At 39.6% G+C, this 20,032-nt stretch overlaps 1 protein-coding gene and 1 non-coding gene across 4 annotated transcripts in view; one reads left to right on the top strand and one right to left on the bottom strand.

Annotated features, from left to right (window-relative positions):
- Positions 1-20,032, top strand: part of ADCY8 (adenylate cyclase 8) — a 203,551-nt gene that overhangs the window by 129,649 nt on the left and 53,870 nt on the right. For all 3 annotated transcript variants that reach the window (XM_041768492.1, XM_041768493.1, XM_041768495.1), the window contains one exon: positions 13,104-13,204. In XM_041768492.1, coding sequence (XP_041624426.1) covers positions 13,104-13,204 — 101 coding nt within the window. The remainder of the gene's footprint in view (positions 1-13,103; positions 13,205-20,032) is intronic.
- Positions 16,238-16,343, bottom strand: LOC121499242. The gene has a single exon (XR_005990068.1). It is a non-coding gene; the product is annotated as a U6 spliceosomal RNA (small nuclear RNA).

Raw genomic sequence — 20,032 nt, forward strand, 5'->3', positions numbered from 1 at the left:
GGTAAATACCTACATCCAGAGCTATATAAAATCCTTTTGTTCATTCTTGCTAAAGATGTACTTGCTCCGCTAATGACCCGACCCTTGCAGACTGTAGATAATTTTTAATGTGTTTTATTCAGTAATGTCTGCATCTCATCTGCAGGACCTGGTGGTGGAGCAGAGGTGGATCTGGGGGTGGATGCAGGGCACAGAGTGTCTGAGATTGATTTCTGAGCACAGGAGAGATTCTTCTAGGTGAAGCAAGTGTAGCATCCTGAACCAACATGAGGGGATTTGCCCACTGACAGTACAACCTTGCTCTATCCAGCGTGGGCTCTGCACTGCCTGGGTTCCTCACGGTGAGGACAGTGGGGCACATCAGAAAACAGTCACTCTCCTCCTGTCGCAGAGACACTCTTCATTGACTCTTGCTCTGAGACTCTCTCTCTAGGGTCTGCATTACTGTGGAGCAGAGGATATATAATAAGTAATAACCATTGGGTGTCTACCAAATACCAGGCACTATTCCAAGCTGGTAGCACAAATTCACTAACAATTAGTGTGAAGTGAGTGCTGTTATGAGCCTTATTTTATACTTGATGAAATGGAGACATGGAGAAATGATTAGGTGGCCTACCCAAAATCCACCTGTCTGTAGAGGGCCTTCGATCTCAGCCCTCTGTGAGCCCCCCGCCACTGTCTGGTCTATTCACCACACTGTCTCTCCTCAGAATCCCGGGGCTTGTTCTCTCCCAGGCCTTGGCATAAATGCAACAATTCTGTGGTATCTTCATTCTCTCCTCTTTGAACTTTGGATAGGTGGGAGGCAGGGGTAGGGGGTTCTGGGGAGAAAGTAAGTAAGAAAGAATCCTGTAACCTTAGCTGAATTAACACAGTGCCTTCAAGTCCATAAGGTTCTAGAACTGGGGAAGAATATCAGTGTGCATCTACTGTGTGCCTGGTGTTTATGTGTATCAGTTTATCGGATCCTTGGAAAAACATTACTATCCTGCTTATAGAAGAGAAACTGAGCCACCGAGAGGTTAAGTAGATGTCATAGATCTCAAAATCTGGCTGCAATATTCTGTTGACTCTAAAGTACCATCAACCATGAGATGCCCCATTTTCTATGCAGCGCTAAGTAAGAAAACCCCAGTATGGGGAGTCTGGAGGAAACTCCTGATAAACTGGGCTTACCCCTTGAGGTAAGGATGGACAGGAAAAAAAAAAAATCCCACCCAGCAGTTAAAGGGGGTAAGGAAACCCACATGCCCATCTCCTGGAATTGGCTAGAAAGGAAAAAATAATAAGGAACTGTCCAAGAGGTTCAGCTCCAAAGTGGAATCCACGTAGCCTTAGTGCTTGATTTCACACACTGAACATGGTCTTTAAAAAAACTCAGGCAGAGAATTGGATGTGAAGAGGTCCTGGGTTGATGTTGCCCCCTGCTGGCCAGCAGAAGCAAGGCTTTAAGAACGAAAGATGCATTCTGGTTTCAGAAATGTTAAAAGGTGAGGGGAAAATTGTGCATGTTAGAATCGCATACAGTATTGTGACCCCAAAAACTTCTTTCCTCCCACTGCCCTACCCTGCTTCTCAGGAGCAAGTTTGGACCATAAAAGTATGTTTTCCAAAAGGAAAATAGGAAATGGAAACCCTGATTTTTACCATTAGAATTTTTATGGGGAAGAAAAGGCTTCTCAGGAGCAAGTTTGGGCTATAAAAGTATGTTTTGCGAAAGGAAAATAGGAAATGGAAACCCTGATTTTTACCATTAGAATTTTTATGGGGAAGAAAAGGCTTCATTTTGTTTGAACAATGAGATGTGTGAACAAGGGAATGCATTCTCCTCCCCATTTTTATAGTGAATTAGGGAACAGAAAAGCTCCTCCAAAATGTCATTCGGACGTTTCCTGATCCCATTCGCTTATAAAAATGGGCATCTCTACCAATGGTGTTATGTGAAATAGGACTTCCATAGACCTCGTGCTGCTGTACAAATAATTGTTGAATGAACGAAGGCTCAAATTAAGAAGTTTAGAGGAGACTGTCTTGACTCCTGTAGCTGGTATCGGGACATGACTCTTGACAGTGGAGCTTCATGAGAGAAGACTGTGAAGTTCTGTTCCCACCCTATCCTGTCATTTCATGGACACACACACACACATACACACACACACACACAGAGGAATCTTTTGAGTTAAGCTTCAGAGCAGCATGCTCATGACTCGAGGCATCACCAAGTTTGGGCAGCACATGTTCCCTTATCTCTCTGGTTTGCCCAAGACATTTATTTCCTCATTGTGATTATGAGTAGCATCTCCCTTCACTTTCAAAACTCACCAGTGTGGGTAACAAGAAACGAGCCAGGGCTTGGGCCTCAGCCAGGTTAGAACTCATGGCTCTTAGCATCTCTAGCTCCCAGCAACCCCATGAGGACTTCCTGGGCAGACCCCTGGATGGAAGTGGTGGCATTATCCAGGCATCAAAGATCCCCTCCAGGTCTTCTCCAAAATCACAGAAAAATCCCATGCCCTTCTTTAGCCTCAAGCTAAGAATTCCTTGAGAGAGCTACAGATCTCAGGAGCAAATAAAAATTAGAATTATGGTAAAGGGATGTAGAAACATGGCATGTTTGTCAAATACAGTTGATCATACTGGATTTTTTTTCTTTTCTTATGTGACTTTTTTCTTATAAAAAATGAATGCCTTTTTACTAACAAAAGCTTATGCCAAGCATATAAGACAGAAAGAAGAAAGTGATCTCTCCACCCAGGATAACCACTGTCAACATTTTGGCATCTGCCACACTACACTTTCACAACTGTGATTCTGTATACTCATCTAAGGAAATTTTTTTTTATTAAAATGGAACCATGTTGCACATAATGATTTGTGATGCACTGTTAAGCACTCTTTGCTTGAGCCTTTTCCCACGTTATTAAATATGCAGTTGCAAAACAATTTGTAACTACATACTACTTTGTTGCATGTTTTAACCATTTTGGGGCTTTTTACCCAGATTTTCACTGTTACAGATTATAAACTGCATTGCAGTAAACATTTTCTTAGTTAAATCATACATCCATGCTTAATTCTTTCCTTGGGATAAGATCCTAAAAATGGCAGCAAGAGAACATACATTTAAAAATACTTGATGTGCGTTCAGAAATTGCTGTCAAAATGGTGCCTTTACTTTTAAATTGCCACTTTGATAAGAAAGAGCACCCCCCTGTCGCTTTTGTTTTGTTTCTTTTTTTTTTTTTAATTATTCTTGAGGTTGGAAGTCTGTCTATACATGTTTTTATGTTTTGGTCTTTCTATTTCTCCCTTTGTGATTGGCGCATTTGTCTTAATTGTCATCTTTCATTGAGGTGCTCACCTCAGTGTTACTGATTTGTGAGTATTCTTTATATCTATAGCGAAAGACTTAACCCCTCAACACTTAGAGGAAGGGGACATTTATCAGCCTCTGGTCCTCATTTCTCTTCTAGGACAAGGCTCTTTATTTATTACTTGTGAAGCTTAGGATGGGGAAGACAATTAATTATAATTATTTATGGATGTTTTCAGGCCAGATAAACCAGCCCAATACCTGTAGTGCCTGAAGAGAGCTCAGTAACACAGGGACATGTACTCAGAGGGACCTCAATAAGCTTAGTGCTCAAATAGTTATTGCCACCTTCCTCATTGCGAGTAAAGAGTAAGCTAAGTTTAATACATACTTCAGAATTGGTTTATGGGAATTTATGCTTTCGATGTGTGCATTTTAGGAGGCTAAGTATTAAAATCAAACCATATCAATGATGACTAGATTTCCTTCTTTTTTTTTTTTTTTTCAATGCTGGCTTCTTTTTGCTAAGTTCCAAAACTTTTTCCTTTGAGAAAAGGCCTCCTTATGTGATTGTGAAAATTTTAAATGATAAAAAGCCTCTTTGTGCTATGCTGATATTTTTTCAAGCAGAAAATCATCTGAGGATCTTTTTAAAAATACAAATACCTGCCCATCACTCTGTCCAAAAGATTCTGATTTTCCAAGGGGACCTATCTTTAGGATTCCAGGATTCTTTTGTCCCAAGTTGGTGCCCCCTCCACCTTCTCTGTTCTTGGTTGTGCATTAGAATTTGGGATTGTCACTTGCCAAACACCCTCAGAGATCAGGTCATAACAGAAGGTCCTAGATCCACACTGGATGCCAATATGGCCTCAGACAGGCCTAGAGGGAATGTCTCCATAAGGCTCACAGTGTTTGTAGAGGCTCAGACTCTGGAGTCAAGCAGACCTTGGTTCAAATCCCACTTTGGAAATAGAAGTAAAGTATGGTTGATGAATTTATGGGTTCTTAGTGGATGCTGACATGTTGAGAGCCTTCCCTCATGCAGATGGATATTCATAACACTTCCCTTATCCCACAAGTGTCTGGTCTTTGTTAAATGACAGAAAAAGAACATACACTTGATTACTGGATAGACATGGCTTGAATCCAGTTTCTACCAATCACTGACTAGGTGACACAGGACAAGTTGATTTCAATGAGAGAATGATGATCATGATACCTGCCCCTCACTAGGTTGTAGCGAAAATTAGTTGACATGATTCTCATGTAATAGATGTTTGAATAAATGCAATAGTTATTCTCTGCCCTTTCTTTGTGATCAATGCTATGTCAATCCACATCTGGGTGAGGCTAGACCCTCACTTAACAGAAATCTCAGACTTCCAAATCTTTTTTAAGGAAACTACCTCACTAAAAATGGTGGGAAGAGACATTGTTACTGTGTCTTGTATACCAGGGTCATAGCCTTCATAATTACATAATCACTTAAGTATGTAAAGGTGGGCACTATCCAAGTTCATACCGGCAGGATATCACAGGAGGCCTTCTCAGCCCTCCCTGCCAGTCATGAGAACACAAGCAGTGGTCGTCTTGGCCCCTGGGATGTATTGAAATATGTAAGAGTCATGCAGTTGTCTTTTCTCCAAATGATTGTATTATTCCAAATTCTCCATTATCACCATCTTCCAAATAATATGGGCAAGATTGGCTCTCTTTAAGGGCATTGCATGCTGGATCACCCCCAAAGGCCATGCCCTTCTTCCCTCAACACCAAGCCAGCTAGGGATTTTATATTTCACACATAGGTCTTACTTAGGCTCCATGCTCATGATCCCTGGGAAGCCCCCCTCAGGCACAGATCAGAGTATTTGCTACGTACTGACTGCTTCGGACATAGACCAAGGCAGGTGCTGTTGGAAGACAGACATGGCTTCCACTCTATCCGAACTTAACACTCTAGCTTGTGATCTTGGGCAGATCATTGAACTTCCCATCCTCACAAGGTTGCTGTGCAGAAGATGAAAGACAGATAATTCTTAATGAGTGCCTCAAGGCAGCAGTGCTGCAATGCAACTGACATTTGTTGATTGCTTACTACTCTACTGGACCCACCATACACATTTTATATTTGTTACCTCATCTAATTTTTACAGCAGTCTTTTCATGTAGGTATTAGTTTTACTGTTTGATAAATGAGGGAAGCTCAGCAAGTTGGGGCAACTTTCTCAAGGCTCAAACGTTTAGAAGACAGCAGAACAGGGATTCAAATCTAACTCTTTTTCCAAAACTCAGATTTTTTTTTTCTACTGCACATTGCAAGATCTTATTGTTTTCAAGTGTCTGCTTTTCACATCATTTGAAATGTGTTGAGGGTGAGGCTGGTGGGATGCACGGGAGGCATTATATAGCTATGCATGTGGCAGATACCTGGGGAGGGGGGCAGGAAAAAAGCAAAATTAAATGGAAATTTCTCTCATCTTTTGCTTACCACCCCCACACACACAGACCCATGCACATGCACAGACTCATATGCACGCATACACATAGACACACACACACACACACACACACACACACTGCCACATGTTCTTGGCAACACCCAGATAAAACAATGACCACCCCATCACTCTCACTGTCCATGCACCTCTGAAAGTCAAATAACTGAATAAACAGATATGTAAGATCCCTCTGTCTTAGGGCGGGGGGCGGGGGTAGAAGGAGGGGATAGGAACGTTGAGCCCTCAAATTGTCCCTGAGCTATGTATGCAGAAAGAAGGCTGGGTGGCATGAGCTATACAGGAATGAGTTGTGAGACCAAATGGCTTGAGAGGGCAGGCAGACCAGAGAAGTGCCATCTCTAAGGGCCAAAGGCATGTTAGACTAAACTGAGGGTGAGCTTCCTTTTCACACACAAGTCAGCTACCAGCTTTTGTCCACTTTCTAGGTAATAACAATAATACCTGTCATAGACAGTACTTGTAATGAACCAAGTTTTGTGCTGAGAACTTTCAAAACATTCCTTTGATGTCACCCTTCTTTCTGTCAACAGTCACATAAAAACAAGGATTTGTCACACAAGGGAGCCGTTAGATAATCCTTTGGCTGAGTACAGCTGGTCCTTGTCTGCATTCAGAATTTCTCTCCGTTTCGTCTACCTTTTATTAAGAAATCGAAGTTAAGTAGGGGCTTGAAAGAGTTCTGGAAAAATTCATCATAAACTTTGACGTGTTTTTTTTTCTTTTTTCCCATCTACTCCTGTATAACGAGTGGAATGACATCATTAAGGAGGAATTTTGGCAAAGCCAAGAAAGCTAGGTGGATGAATGAATTTTCTAATGGATTAGGATATTAGGACTCTGGAATTAGGTAATGAAGAAAAATGCATGTATTTTTTTTTCTGGAAGATGTTCAGAATTTGTTGAACCATTCTGTTTCTTATTTAGGTGCAGAGAGATAGGAATCTGGATCCTGAACCATATGGTCTCAGGTGTTCTGTCTTATTTTTCTGAATCAGACGCTTCCTGATCATTTCCATGACCTTCTGTTTTAAATTATTTTTAAAAGAATTATTCTGTTGTGGTCTCAGGTTATTCTTGAGTTCTTACTGCTCTTGTAAGGCCCAAAATAGCAATTATGTAGGCCATCTCCTTCAGGTGGGAAGAATGGATTTCAAAAAGGCTTTGGAAGAAAATCCATCCCTATTCAAACAGTAGCTTTGTGAGACTCCTTTATGTTCATGATATTATCCTGTAAAATTACTGCTATTTCTAACACCCTCTAGGCAGTCAAATGATATCAAGAGGCATTTCACTTGTCTCTTTTTCCCAGGCCAATTAGCTAGCTCCAATCCCACAAAGCCAGGATTTTCAGTGTCAAAAAGACCAACTTCATCCATAAGTGCAATGTACAATGGTAGAATTATGATGATTTCAACCCAGAAGACATTGGCCCCATCCTTAAAGCAATCCTAAAGCTTCGTGTGACGACATTACCAACACCTACAGCCTGGGGCTTCTAGGCAAGGAACATAGGAGTAGTTACCACTCCCTTGGGCTTATCATGGCTTGGGGAACTGAGCGAGTCAAGAAAGGAAGAATCTGTCCTCCCAAGGATGGGATATTTGGGAGAAAGTGACCTGGAAGATTTCAGTTGAAAACTTTGGAAAGTCCTGTTTGGAATTCTCATATGTCAGCCAACCTTCCTACCAAAGAAGGATACCATAATATGCTATCAAAACACATTAATGATATTGTATGGTCTTTAAGGATCTTCTGTGTGGCTAGGACAGTGTCCTCCCAGCCTCATTCTTCTGAAGTTGTTCATCTTAGATATGCGTTTGTATGATTTCTCATGAGCTTAATATTAAAGATGAAGAAATCTACCTTTATTCAAAGGTTAGGTTACTTGGGAAGCAATATGACAGTGAGACATTCCTCAGACAAACCTGTCACTCAGAAGTACTCCTGATGATGATTTGGTTAGACACCAGACACCAGGATAGGGAAGATGGTCTATTTCAAAATATGAAATTATTGAAAATTAGTCCCTCCCTTTTTTTGTTGCAATCATGCCTTTTACTCAAATGATCAATTCAGGGTGCTCTAGCCATTGTCATGCTGCATAATGCATGAGTTTAACAATAGAAGTTAAATTCCTTCATTCATTCATGAAAATGAGCAGATGGTCCCAGCTAAGATTCTTCTTTAATTTAACAAACATAGGAATTTATACTAATGAGAGGTGTTTCTCAAAAATGATCTCTTTTTCCAATTAGATTTATCCAAAGATGGAACAGGCTCTCAAGTGAGGGGTGATTTCCTCCATCACTGGCAATCTTCAGGCAGGAGTTAATGGCTCATTTTGGAGAGATTTTATGGAGTGAAATTGGCATGAGTAAACATGGACCAAGGTGACAAATGCAATCCACTCCTCCTGTAAAATTGTGTGATCTCACATACGCAACTGGATAAAAAGACAGTATTGTTGCAATGTGGACAATTAACTAGGTCATTGCTTTGGCTGGAACTCTTTACATCTTAAAGAGATGTGAGAAATTAGCCAGCACTCTTGAGCTCATAGCTGAAGTGGCTAATCTAGAAGAAAAGGATATTTTCCTCCACATATATAGGAAGATTTTCCAGGCCTGACTCAGGTATAGATACAGAAGATTGGAAGCCCTGTTCATCACCTCTGAAAGCTAGCTTCCCTGGTCACACCTTTATAGATGAAGGATCTAGAATAGACTTTTCTTTGTGTGACCAAACTCAGGTCCCAGGCTTCCTTTTGATAGAACCTATAGGAACCCGTAGATCCTCATGGCCCCAGTGTCATTTCTAAAGATCCCTTTCCAGAGGATGCAGGGCTGACATACCCAGACAAGAACAAAATGGAGCACACAGTTTTCCTGCCCCCACTTCTTGGAAGGGACCCCATGTCTCAACTTGGTCAAACAAGGAGGAAACTTTTATTTTTAAAACATCTTTTAATCACTTGGAGATTGTGGTTCTTCTTATTCCATTACTCCATTAAAGTTCATTGTGTCTTTCCTTCCCTGTTGTTGGTTCACCCACGCAGGCCTTAAGAAAAGGGCTCTTTCCTTGGTATTGCTTTGCCCTGAGGAACCATCCATCAATCATGAAAATTCAGCAGTGGCAATTTATTAAACTCATTCACAGGGTGTTTCTAAGGACCATGCTTGGCCCAGATCATGCTTTACTCTCATTCTAACCACAATTTACATGAACACAAATTTTTAACATGTTTCCTTTCTTGGTATCATGAACCACATCACTGAGATATAGCAAGACACGCTACAGTGCACTCTGTGAAGAAGATAAAACTGCCTTGAAAACAGCAAGGTAGCAGCTGATAGTGCAGCCAATGAGACGTGGCACTCTAGGGCTAGACTCTAGATCCGTTACTTCCAATCCCTGAAGTCCCAGGGTTGAGTTACTCAATTATTCTAATCCTCAGATTTGTTATCTGCAAAATGGGGATATGATAAACAGTGTCTTCCTCAAAGTGTTGTTGTGAAAGCCAAAAGAGCTCATCCACGTAAACCACATGGCATGGTGCCTACCTTGCATCAGGCATTAGTTATTATTATTAAAATATTTTGCAAGATTTTGACCATTTCCTGAATCAACCAGAACCCAACCCAGATTGGGAAAAAAAAAAAAAGTAATCTAAATTCTAATTGAAGATCTCAAAAAAGCATTTGTAACTTGTTCCAAGTGACATGCTTTTTTAATTGATATTAATCCCAATATAGTTGGCTCAAGTACTGGTTTCAGGCATTTTCTGCTCTCAGACAGTGGTCTAATAGAGCAAACACTATTGAGAGCTGAGAGATGTGGCCTATTGTCTGAACTTTGCCACCAATCCCCTAAATGACCTTGACAAACTCTTTCTCCATATCTGATGCTCAAATGTCTCATATACCTACACATGTATATGAATATATATTTTAATATTGTCTTGCCATATATATTCATATTCTCTTGCAGACCAAGGACTCAGTGAATTTTAAAGGCCCAGTGGTCATTTCCAAGCATACCTTTCCTAAAAGTCCCTGGAGAAGTGGAGAATTCTTCCTGCTGGTGGAGGATCTTTTAGGAGGCAGGGGAAGGAATAAAGGCAGGGTCTTTTCCTGAGACAAAGAAAAACAAAAAACAAAAAACACCACAAACCACATACGGATTATAATTCCTTTTAAAAGAAACCTTTTTAACTTGATGGACCAATCAGTCAGCCACACTCTAGGGAACCCTATGGAGTACAAGGAACCATTTTGTACAGTGGACTGGAAGACAGCATTCTAGAAGGCAACACCAAGGTTGAAAGCAGGCTTGGAAAAAGTAAAAAGCATGGCAATAAAATAAGTACAACTAATTGATTACAGGAAACACTTGTATGAGGTTGCCATGCCCCTCAGACACCTGCTCGAGGCATTTTGCATCTGTTAACTCTTTGATTCTCTCAGCAACCCTAATGAGAGAGTTCCTATTATTATCCTTATTGTCTTGGTGAGCAAACCGTGGCATAAAAAGCCTAGTAAACTTGTCCAGGGCTCTATAGCTGGGAGGTATTGGAGCCAGGGATCCAATCCAGGTAGTCTCATTCTAGGTTAGTTCATTTTGCTCACCACTAAGACTTAAAAGGATAAGTGGGGCTGCATGAGGACAGAATAGACGTGAGGTGAGCAGTGTCTAGTGATGGCAGGAGAGAACGGACGTGTAACTTAATATAGCTGCGAGCCTGAGCGTTCAGACCTCCACAAGTCAAGAGGAAGTGAAATGAATCACTACCCGATGTCAGTACCCTATTATCCGGAGCCAATTAGGAATGTTCTTTCCATAGTTCTGTCCTCTTTTGTGCTTCCAAAGTAACCATGTGCTCCATTCTGAAATCTGGCATTTTACATTCACTTGACATCAGGGTCCCAAATATTAGAAGACTCTTTCTTGTGACGGTGTTGGCACTGGAGTTCAGACGTGAAAATAATAGAATTTATTATTAAATTCTGGGACAAATAAGATAATAACGTTGGGAACCTATGAATTATATTCATCTCCCTATCTGACAGATCAGAAAAGCGAAGTTCAAAGAAACTGGCTTCCCTCACAGTGAGGCACAGACAGAGTGGAAGATTTGGAACCCGAGAAAGTCTTTCCAGCCTGCCTGAAACACCTAAAGCCATGTGCAACTTTAGGCTGGACAAATGATGACTATGTGACATTTTGAAGGTCATCAGTGAGAAGCATTCAGGAAAGGAAAGGAGGCAGAGACTCAGACTTGGGATCTATAGGAAAGATCTCTTCATGGTAAAAACGGACCCAACAGGGAAAAGGAAGCCTTTGCAAAGGAGTGAGTTCTCAGGCACTGGGAGTGACCAAGTCAAGGGTGTTTAGAGACTGCCCCAGTCCAGAGGAAAGAAATCCACTTGCCCCAACAAAGCAGAGAAGGTCATCTGAGGAAAATCAGCAGGCATTTGAGTAGATCTTAGGGATATCACAGAAAGGATTCCTCAAGGCCATTACAACTCCAAGCTGTGGTGATGATGGTGGGGATGATGAAGATGCAGAAAATGAGGAAGATATGGATTAGGTATACTAAAAGTTGTTGTTGTTGTTTTAAAAATCTCACGATCAGGTCAATGTCACAACTGCTGGTGTGAAATTCATGAGCCAGCTGACAAGGGATAATTATATCTCATACAATTAGTTGTTAAAAGAAATTCAGACATGTATCTTCCCTTGTGTTAACTGCTTTGGGGCTAACTTACTGATTTCCATGCTGGCATGTGGAAACCTGTCTACGATTGTGTTCCTGTTCTTAGGTAGCGCTCTTTGTAATACAGATATTCTGTAGGTTTTCTCAGGAGTGAGGGTGACTTCTCATGATTCTTTGGGGAAATATTCCAGTTTCCCCTCCAGACACCAAGCAGGTTGCCAGCAAGCAGACAGAGGTCTCAGTACTGGGGAACAGATGAAAAATCATTGCCCCGAAGCAGCAGTGAACGTGCACTCTCTGAGTAGTGTTGCACTTCCCCCGTGGAGCTTGCCAGCTGCAGGACATTGCTATTCCCCACATATTAGCCATAACACGGAGCAGTCCATTAAGTCTAAAACCCTGACCACACCAAGAAGTAGGCAAGAGAATAAAAATCATGCAACTGTTGATGGTGACTACCGCACCAACCACAAGTTGGACTGATTTTATTATTTCGTTGACCTGACCCAAACCTTCTCTTGGTATTGGGGATGTGGAGCCTGCGGTATTGCCAGAATTTTATTTACTTATTTCTTTTATATAATTATGGAATTTCAAACCAGGGATTACAAAGTTCCTAAGCCAGGCTTAGCTTTCTGTTCCCCTGACCTAAAAATGATCTGCATGCTGTGTCATCTATGGCAAGTTGCTTGACCTCTCTGGCATTGAGGGAAAATGAGAGGCTTAATTGAGACTAATTCTTCAGTTATAAAGATCCTTTCCCTCTTCTGAACTAATTGGATTCTTCTTCATTTAGGGATTCCAAGATGGTTCAGAAAACTAGACAGGAATAGGGAGAGTGCCTATAGAGTGTTGGCCTTCCAGAAGCTTTTCAGGCTAAACAGTGAAATTACTGAGCCCTCTGGATAATCAAAATGAAGTTAGCACCATTCCACAGGGCAGCCTGGAGCAAACAACAGAAGGACATGGAGCACATTGGGCGATCATTTGGGTTTCTCCATGTGAAATGAAACGCACTCGCTGGAGCTCTCTTAGGCTGCTGTCTCTTCTAATATTCTGTGATCTTATTTTTTAATAGTTTTCATGAAAAAAAGGAGGCAGGAAGACTCAGGTGAAACCTTTGCCTGTATCTCACACCTAACAAAAAACAGCACAAGACCCATCCATGACTTAAGTTTACTCATGAAGAAAGTCAATGTGAATTTGATTTGTGACATATGGATGTGTGCTCTTCTGTTGGTCCAAGTGATGCTAGTTCAGAGAGAGGAGAGCTGGAGAGGCTTGCGCAGAGTACCCATCCCATTCCCTTTTGCTGCAAAGGGAATTGTATTCACTCCTGGGCTCTCCCTGGAAGGTTGGAGGGAGGGATAGAGTTAATGTTCCATGAAGGGTTAATTAAGATACAGATTCCTCTTTAAAAAACAAAAAAGATCATGTAATGCTTATTTCTTCTCGCTGTCTTCCCTCAACCCAAGTACTGGTAAAACTTAACTGATCCTGAAGTCCACCTTTGCTGTGAAGTAATTTATTCTCCTTTTTTTTTAAATTACAGTATTCTCAAATGAGGGATGAAGTATTCAAGTCAAACTTGGTGTGTGCATTTATCCTTCTTCTGTTTATCACGGCCATACAAAGTTTGCTTCCTTCTTCAAGGTAAGTTTTCAGATGAAATATCTCTGTGAGTTCATGGTCCCTCACCTGGAGGCAGCCAGCTGATCTTTCCAAGAGATCAGAATTTAAAATAATAGGATCCAGGATCCACACCAAAATGTTTGACAACATCAGTGTCTATCCTGGTTGTCTTTCTCTGCGTAATCCCATTGCTCTGCCCTGGCAATGGTCTTGCCCATAATCATAATAAAAACAACAACCAAAATCAAAACAGGTCCCACTCTTTTTGACATTGCACCCATGAAGGCAGCAAGTAAGTATTTGAGCCTCTATCACCCTGGTTTTGTTCCTCTGTTCATCACCTCTTTGTTGTTCATAGATAGATTCAGCATCCTAGGTTCCTGGGCCAGAGAAATTGGCACTTTAATCATACTGCAAACACCTATATGAGGCCAGTCACTGTTCCAAATACTTTACATGCAGTAACTCATGAAATCCTCATGGTAACGCTGTGAGGTAGGTACTGCTCTCATCCCCATTGTAAAGAGGAGAGGACTGAGGCCCAGAGTAGTGGGATACTTTGTACAAGGTCTCACTGTTGAAAATGTCATAGCCCAAATTCCAATCCAGGAAGTCTCATTCCAGAGTCTAGGCTCTTGACAGTCTATCAGACCCAGACATATATTGTACAGGTCACAGGTACCAGAGCCAGCATTTGAACTTTGTCCTGGGTCAGTCCAGTGGCCATGCTTTTTGCTCTTCCTGAACTTTAAGGAAGCTGCTGCCTCCTTTCTCAAGTAAAGTCCCTTCTCCCTAAACTTGCCACGAATTTTCCCCTTTCATGTAATTGACACATATTTGTTAAATTCTAATACAGGTTGGCAATATGCCAGTCCTTGAAGGTGTATAATGTTGTAAGAGGAGGTCTGCATCCTCTAAGATGTAATTTAACAGGAAAGAGAGACATCAATGATGACGTCCAGTTAATGAGTGTGTCATTAGGGGGAATGTGCTAAATCCCTGCCACAGATTGTCTCAGCAAAGCCTCAAAGGCAACCAATAAGTGAGTGGGCACTCTTATTTCCATTTTGTAGATGAGGATTTATCTAAGGTCACATACCTATATAATGTCTGAGCTAGGAATTGAACCCAGGATAGAGTCTGTGTTTCTAACTACTTAGCTACTTTGCACCAAAATCACCATTTCATTCTGACCAGATGGCTTAAGGAAGAGTTTGTAGGGAAGGTAGTATGTTGAGCTGAGCGGGATGAGATAGAAAGAGTATGTGGAAGAGCATTCCCAGCACTGACAAAGGCACAGGGGTATGAAAAACTTTGTGTTTGTAGTGTAGAGGGCCTGTGGGAGAGTCTAGAGTAAAGGGTTTGTGTGAAGATGTAGTGGGCGCCATGGCTGAAAAAGGAGTGAACTAACACAGGCTCTGTGTCTGCAATGATAAAAGGGGTTCAAGCTAGGGAACACTCCAAGAATGGCCATGCTTGACCTTCTCTGGATTAGCAGGGATACTAGGAGAAGGAGAAAGGGAACTCCAGGGACATGGTGGCAGAAGGTGATGTATTTCTGAATCTCTCAAAATTCCCACATATCTGAAAAGCTAGATAGCAAAACCAAACACTCGGTGGACTGTATTGACAATGAAAACAGATGAGATGATGCTCCATAAATTCTCAAATGGAAGTGGGTGGAGACAATCTCCCAGTAGCCACAGGACTAGTGTGACATTCAGCATCCATGCGGGAGGAATCAGAAACAAGCAAGTAGGCACCTGTCATGTCTGGGAACAAAAGAACTCCAAATAGATAGAATATCTATCTAGCCAATAAATATTCACTGGGAAGTACCACAAGGCAAATTGAAAAAGCAACTGGAAGTGAGAGAGTTTGTCCAATCCAGCACCCATTGAGTGCAAAGGCCTACAGTAGGGTCTGAAGAGTGAGAACTGTCACACACTGGGAACCTGCCACACCGACCACCCTGTCTCCCTCCCAGGATAGCACCTTGGAAGGATCTGTGTGGGGGTAATCAAGAAGATCCCACAGTCCACAGTAAGAACTATAGAAAAGAGGAGAAGCCAGGGTTGTTGTAAAAGTGGAAAGAGAATATAGCCATCACACTTTTGAACACCACATAAAAACAACTAAAGAGAGAGCTCTGGAGAGGTAAAATTTAACCCTCCTAAACCACACTATTTCTAGAAGTTCAGCAAAGTTAGTTTGACACAAAGGTGAGCAACAAAACATGCTATTGGCAATCCCATGCTCAGCTATTATATGAAAAAAGAGAGGAAAAAGTAGATCAATGTCCTTACAGTTGATGAAAACACTCCAAACAAACCCACAACGTATATCAAATCTTTAACTTACTACTTCAAAAGGAATGGAAGCATCTCATGTGACTCAAGACATGAAATAACAACCTAAACCAGAAATAGAAAAACTTAGAAATTCAACAAGAGAGCTCAGGAAGGAAATAAAAAGGAAAAGAAAAATACATTTCAGAAATGAAGACCTAAAAAGAAGGAACATAGAGGACATAAACACAGCAAGGGATGCCTTGAGAGGAACAGAAGGTGAGAAGGAAGAATTTTTTATTATTATTAAAAAGAAGAGTAAAAGGCAGAGTCCCCTCTCCCAACCTTCCCACCACACTGACAAGAATTCAGAATATTAATGGTGGGACTATGGCTGAAAGAACTGCAAGACACAGACTCTTTCTGAGGAGGAGTTCTCAGAAGAGCCCAGTTCAAGAGGGAAGACAAAAACAAGAACAAGAGGGATCTGAAGCCACTGATACCTGTATAGCTACTGCAAACACTAAATGTAGCCCAATTCCAAGGGAGGTTCACTGAAATCCTCATAGTAAAGACCAATTGGCCTCAGGTTCTCCAATCTGATACAGTGTTGACCAGTTTTCAGGCAAAAATTACAAGGTATCCCAAAAGGAAAGAAGAGACAAAGCAGTCATTAGAATCAGCCTCAGGGATGACAAAGATGCCAAAATGATCAGAAAAGGAATTTAGATTTAACTATTTAACTATTTAGATTTAACTATTTTTAATGTATTAAGTGTTCTTCATGAATTTGAACATCATCCTTAAGCAGAGGCCATGCTAATCTTCTCTGTGTCTTTCCAATTTTAGTTTATGGTGCTGCTGAAGCAACCACAGTATATTAAGTGTTCTAATGGAAAAAGTAGACACCATGCAAGAACAGATAGGCAGCCTAAGAAGAGTGAAATTCTAAGAAAGAATCAAAAGCAAATGCTAGAAATAAAAACACTGCAACAGAAATTATGAATGTGTTCATCAGTAGATTCAACAAGGCCAACAAAAGAATCAGAGAGCTTGAATATAGGTCAGTAGAAACTCTCAAACTAAATACAAAGAGAAAAATAAGTGAAAAAAGACAAACAGGTCAGACCATTTAAGAACCCACTTAAATACAAAAACTCGAATATGTTAAAAGTAAATGGATGGAGAAAGAGATACCATGCTAACGCTAATCAAAATAAAGCTGTAGTTAACTATATTAATTTCAATCAGAAGAGATTCAGAACAAGAAAAATTATCAGTGGCAAAGAGGACATTACATAATGATAAAAAAAAAAGTCAGGTCTCAAAAAAGACATAACAATATGTATGTTATGTCTTGTATCTGCCTACAAAGAGAGTGTCAAAATACATGAATATTAACACATGGGCCAAAATAAAATCTCAATAGAAATTTCAAAATATTTTCAACTAAGTGAAAATGAAAATACAATTTATCAAAATTTGTAAGAAGTAGTAAAAGCAGTGCTTAGAGGGAATTTATGACAATAAATGCATATATTACAAGAGGAAGGTCTAAAATCAATAATCTAAATTCTACCTTGGGAAACGAGAGAATGAAAAAAATCTAAACCTAAAATAAGCAGAAGGCAAGAAATTATATAAATTAGGACAGAAATCAACAAAATTGAAAACAGGAAAACAACAGAAAAAATCAACAAAACTGAAATCTGGCTCTTTGAAAATATCAATAAAATTGATAGTACCCTGGCCAAGTAAACAGAAGAGAGAGGCAGAGAGAGCAACACAGAGAGAGATTATCAGTATCATAAGTGAAAGAAAGCGTTTTGCTACTGATCCCATGGACATTGAAATGATAATAAAAGAATACCACATACAACTCTAGGTCCATAAATTTGATGAATGAGATGAAATAGACCAATTTGTTGAATGAGACACAAACTATCTAAATCCATACAAGAAGAAAAGATTAACCTGAATAGCCCTATATCTTTTTATTTAAAGATTTTATTTATTTATTCATGACAGACAGAGAGAGGCAGAGACATAGAGGAAAAAGAAGCAAACTCCATGCAGGAGCCCAATGCGGGACTTGATCCTGGAACTCTGGGATCACGTCCTGAGCCGAAGGCAGACGCTCAACTGCTGAGCCACCCAGGCATCCCTGAATATCCCTATATCTATTAAAGAAATGGAGTTAATGATTTTAAAACTGACTAAGAAATAAAACACCAAATCTAAATGGCTTCACTGATAAATTCTACCAAAGATATAGAGAAAAAATAATAACAATTCTACATAACCTCATCCAGAAATTAGAAGTGGAAGGAACAGTTCCTAACTCATTTTATGAGGGCAACATTACCCTAATACCAAAATCCAGTAAAGATTTTGAAATAATGGAAAACTATAGACCAATATATTTCATCAATATAAACACAGAATTTCTCAATGAAATATTAGTAAATCAAATCCAACAATGTGTGAAAATAATTATACACTAAGACCAAATAGAATATATTCCAGATAGGCAAGGTTTATTCAGCATTTGAAAATCAAACAGTGTAATCCACCCTTTTAACAAGCTAAAGAAGAAAAATTGTATGATCACATCAATTGACACAGAAAAAGCATTTGACAAAGTCCAATGCCCATTTAAAGTGAAAATTCTTAGAGAACTAGGAGTAGAAGGGAACTTCCTTAACTTGATAAACACAATCTACAAAGAACCTATGATTAGCATCATTCTTAGTGGTGACTGACTGGAACCTTTCCCCTTAATATCAGAAACAAGTTGAGAGAATGTACTATGTCACTACAACTACTTAATATAATATTACACATCCTTGCTAGTAAAATAAGACAACAAAAATGAATAAAAGGTATATGTATGGGAAAGGAAGAAATAAAACTAGGTGTTTCTGCAAATGACATGACTTTCTACATAAAAAAATCCCAAAAAATCCACCACAAAAACCTAAAACTGGTGAGCAAGTGTAGCAAGCTCACAGTATACAAAGTCAATATATAAAAGTCAGTTGCCGCCATATACCAGCAATTAAAAATTAGCATTTGAAGTTAAAGAAAATATTTTTAAAACACCAAAAGTTAAGTACTTAAATATAGATCCAACAACATAGGTACAGGATCTGTATACATAAAACTAAAAACACCAGTGAAATAAATTTTTTAAATGTAAATAAGTTCTATGTTCATGGATTCAAAGACTTGATATTACTAAGATGCCAGTTCTTCCCAACTGGGTCTAATCTGTAAATTCAATACAGTATCACTCAAAATCCCAGCAAGCAAGTTTGTAGATATCCATTGATGAAGTTAGTTACACAGAGGAGGCAGCATAACCAATAAAATACCAAAAAACAAGCAAACAACAAAACTAGAGTATTTATACTACATAATTTTAAGATAATATAAAACTACTGTAATCAAGAGAGCGTGATATTAAAGAAAGAATAGACACCTAGTTAACAGAAGAGTGAGCCCAGAAATAGACTCACACTAATGTATATATAATCAACTAGTTTGTGACAAGGTGCACAGTCAATTCAATGGAAAAAGGATTTTTTTTTTTTTTTTGGCAAATAGTACTGGAAAAATTGGATTTCCATATGAAAAAAAAAAGAGCCTATACACAAACTTTGTACCTTTCAACTGGAAATGGTCCATATACCTAAGTACAACATTATAAAATTTCTAGAAGAAAACATAGGAGAAATTTGTGATCTTGGGTTTAGTGGTGAGTTTTTAGACATAATGCCGAAATCATGATCCACACAAGAGAAACAACTGACAAGTTGGACTTATTTAAAATTAAAATTTCTGGTGTGTGAAAAACACTGGTCAGGGAATGAAACCATGGGCCACAGACTAGAATAAAGTATCTCTAACTCACTTATCTGATAAAGGACTTCTATCCAAGATACACAAAGAATTCTTAAAACTCAACAATAACAAACGAACGACCCAATTTTTTAAAATAGGCAACAGCTCTGAACAAACACCTCACCAGAGAAGGTACAAGAATGTCAAAAGAGCATATGAGAAGATGCTTAATATAATTTTCCATTAAAGAAATGCATATTAAAACAATGATGCTATACCATCACATACCTATTAACAATGATGAGGGCCAGAAAATAAGGAAGCATTAAAATACACACATACACAATGATGGGAGATTGTCAGAGGGACACAGGAATCCTCTGAAAGAGCTCCCAAGAGCCAAAATGGAACTACCTAAGGAAGAAAATAAATAAAATAGAATTGGGCTGTAACCCAAAATATAAAATAAATATCTATGGGTTAATCCTGTTAGAAATAAATGATTCAATGAATAAATCAATTAAGAATAGATCAATCTCCTATTCAGAAAAAATCCCAAATAATTTATGTACTCTGTCCTCAATGGTGGAATTTAACTTCTCACTCCTATGCGGGGGGGGGGGGGGGGGATGTGGCTATGCTTAACTTCCTTCCAAAGAGTACAGTATGCATGGAGGGAAAGCATGGAGAAACATGACAAATGTTCCCAGTCAGCTGA

This window comes from Vulpes lagopus, chromosome 9 (assembly GCF_018345385.1).
Source record: "Vulpes lagopus strain Blue_001 chromosome 9, ASM1834538v1, whole genome shotgun sequence".
NCBI classification, from domain to species: Eukaryota; Metazoa; Chordata; class Mammalia; order Carnivora; family Canidae; genus Vulpes; species Vulpes lagopus.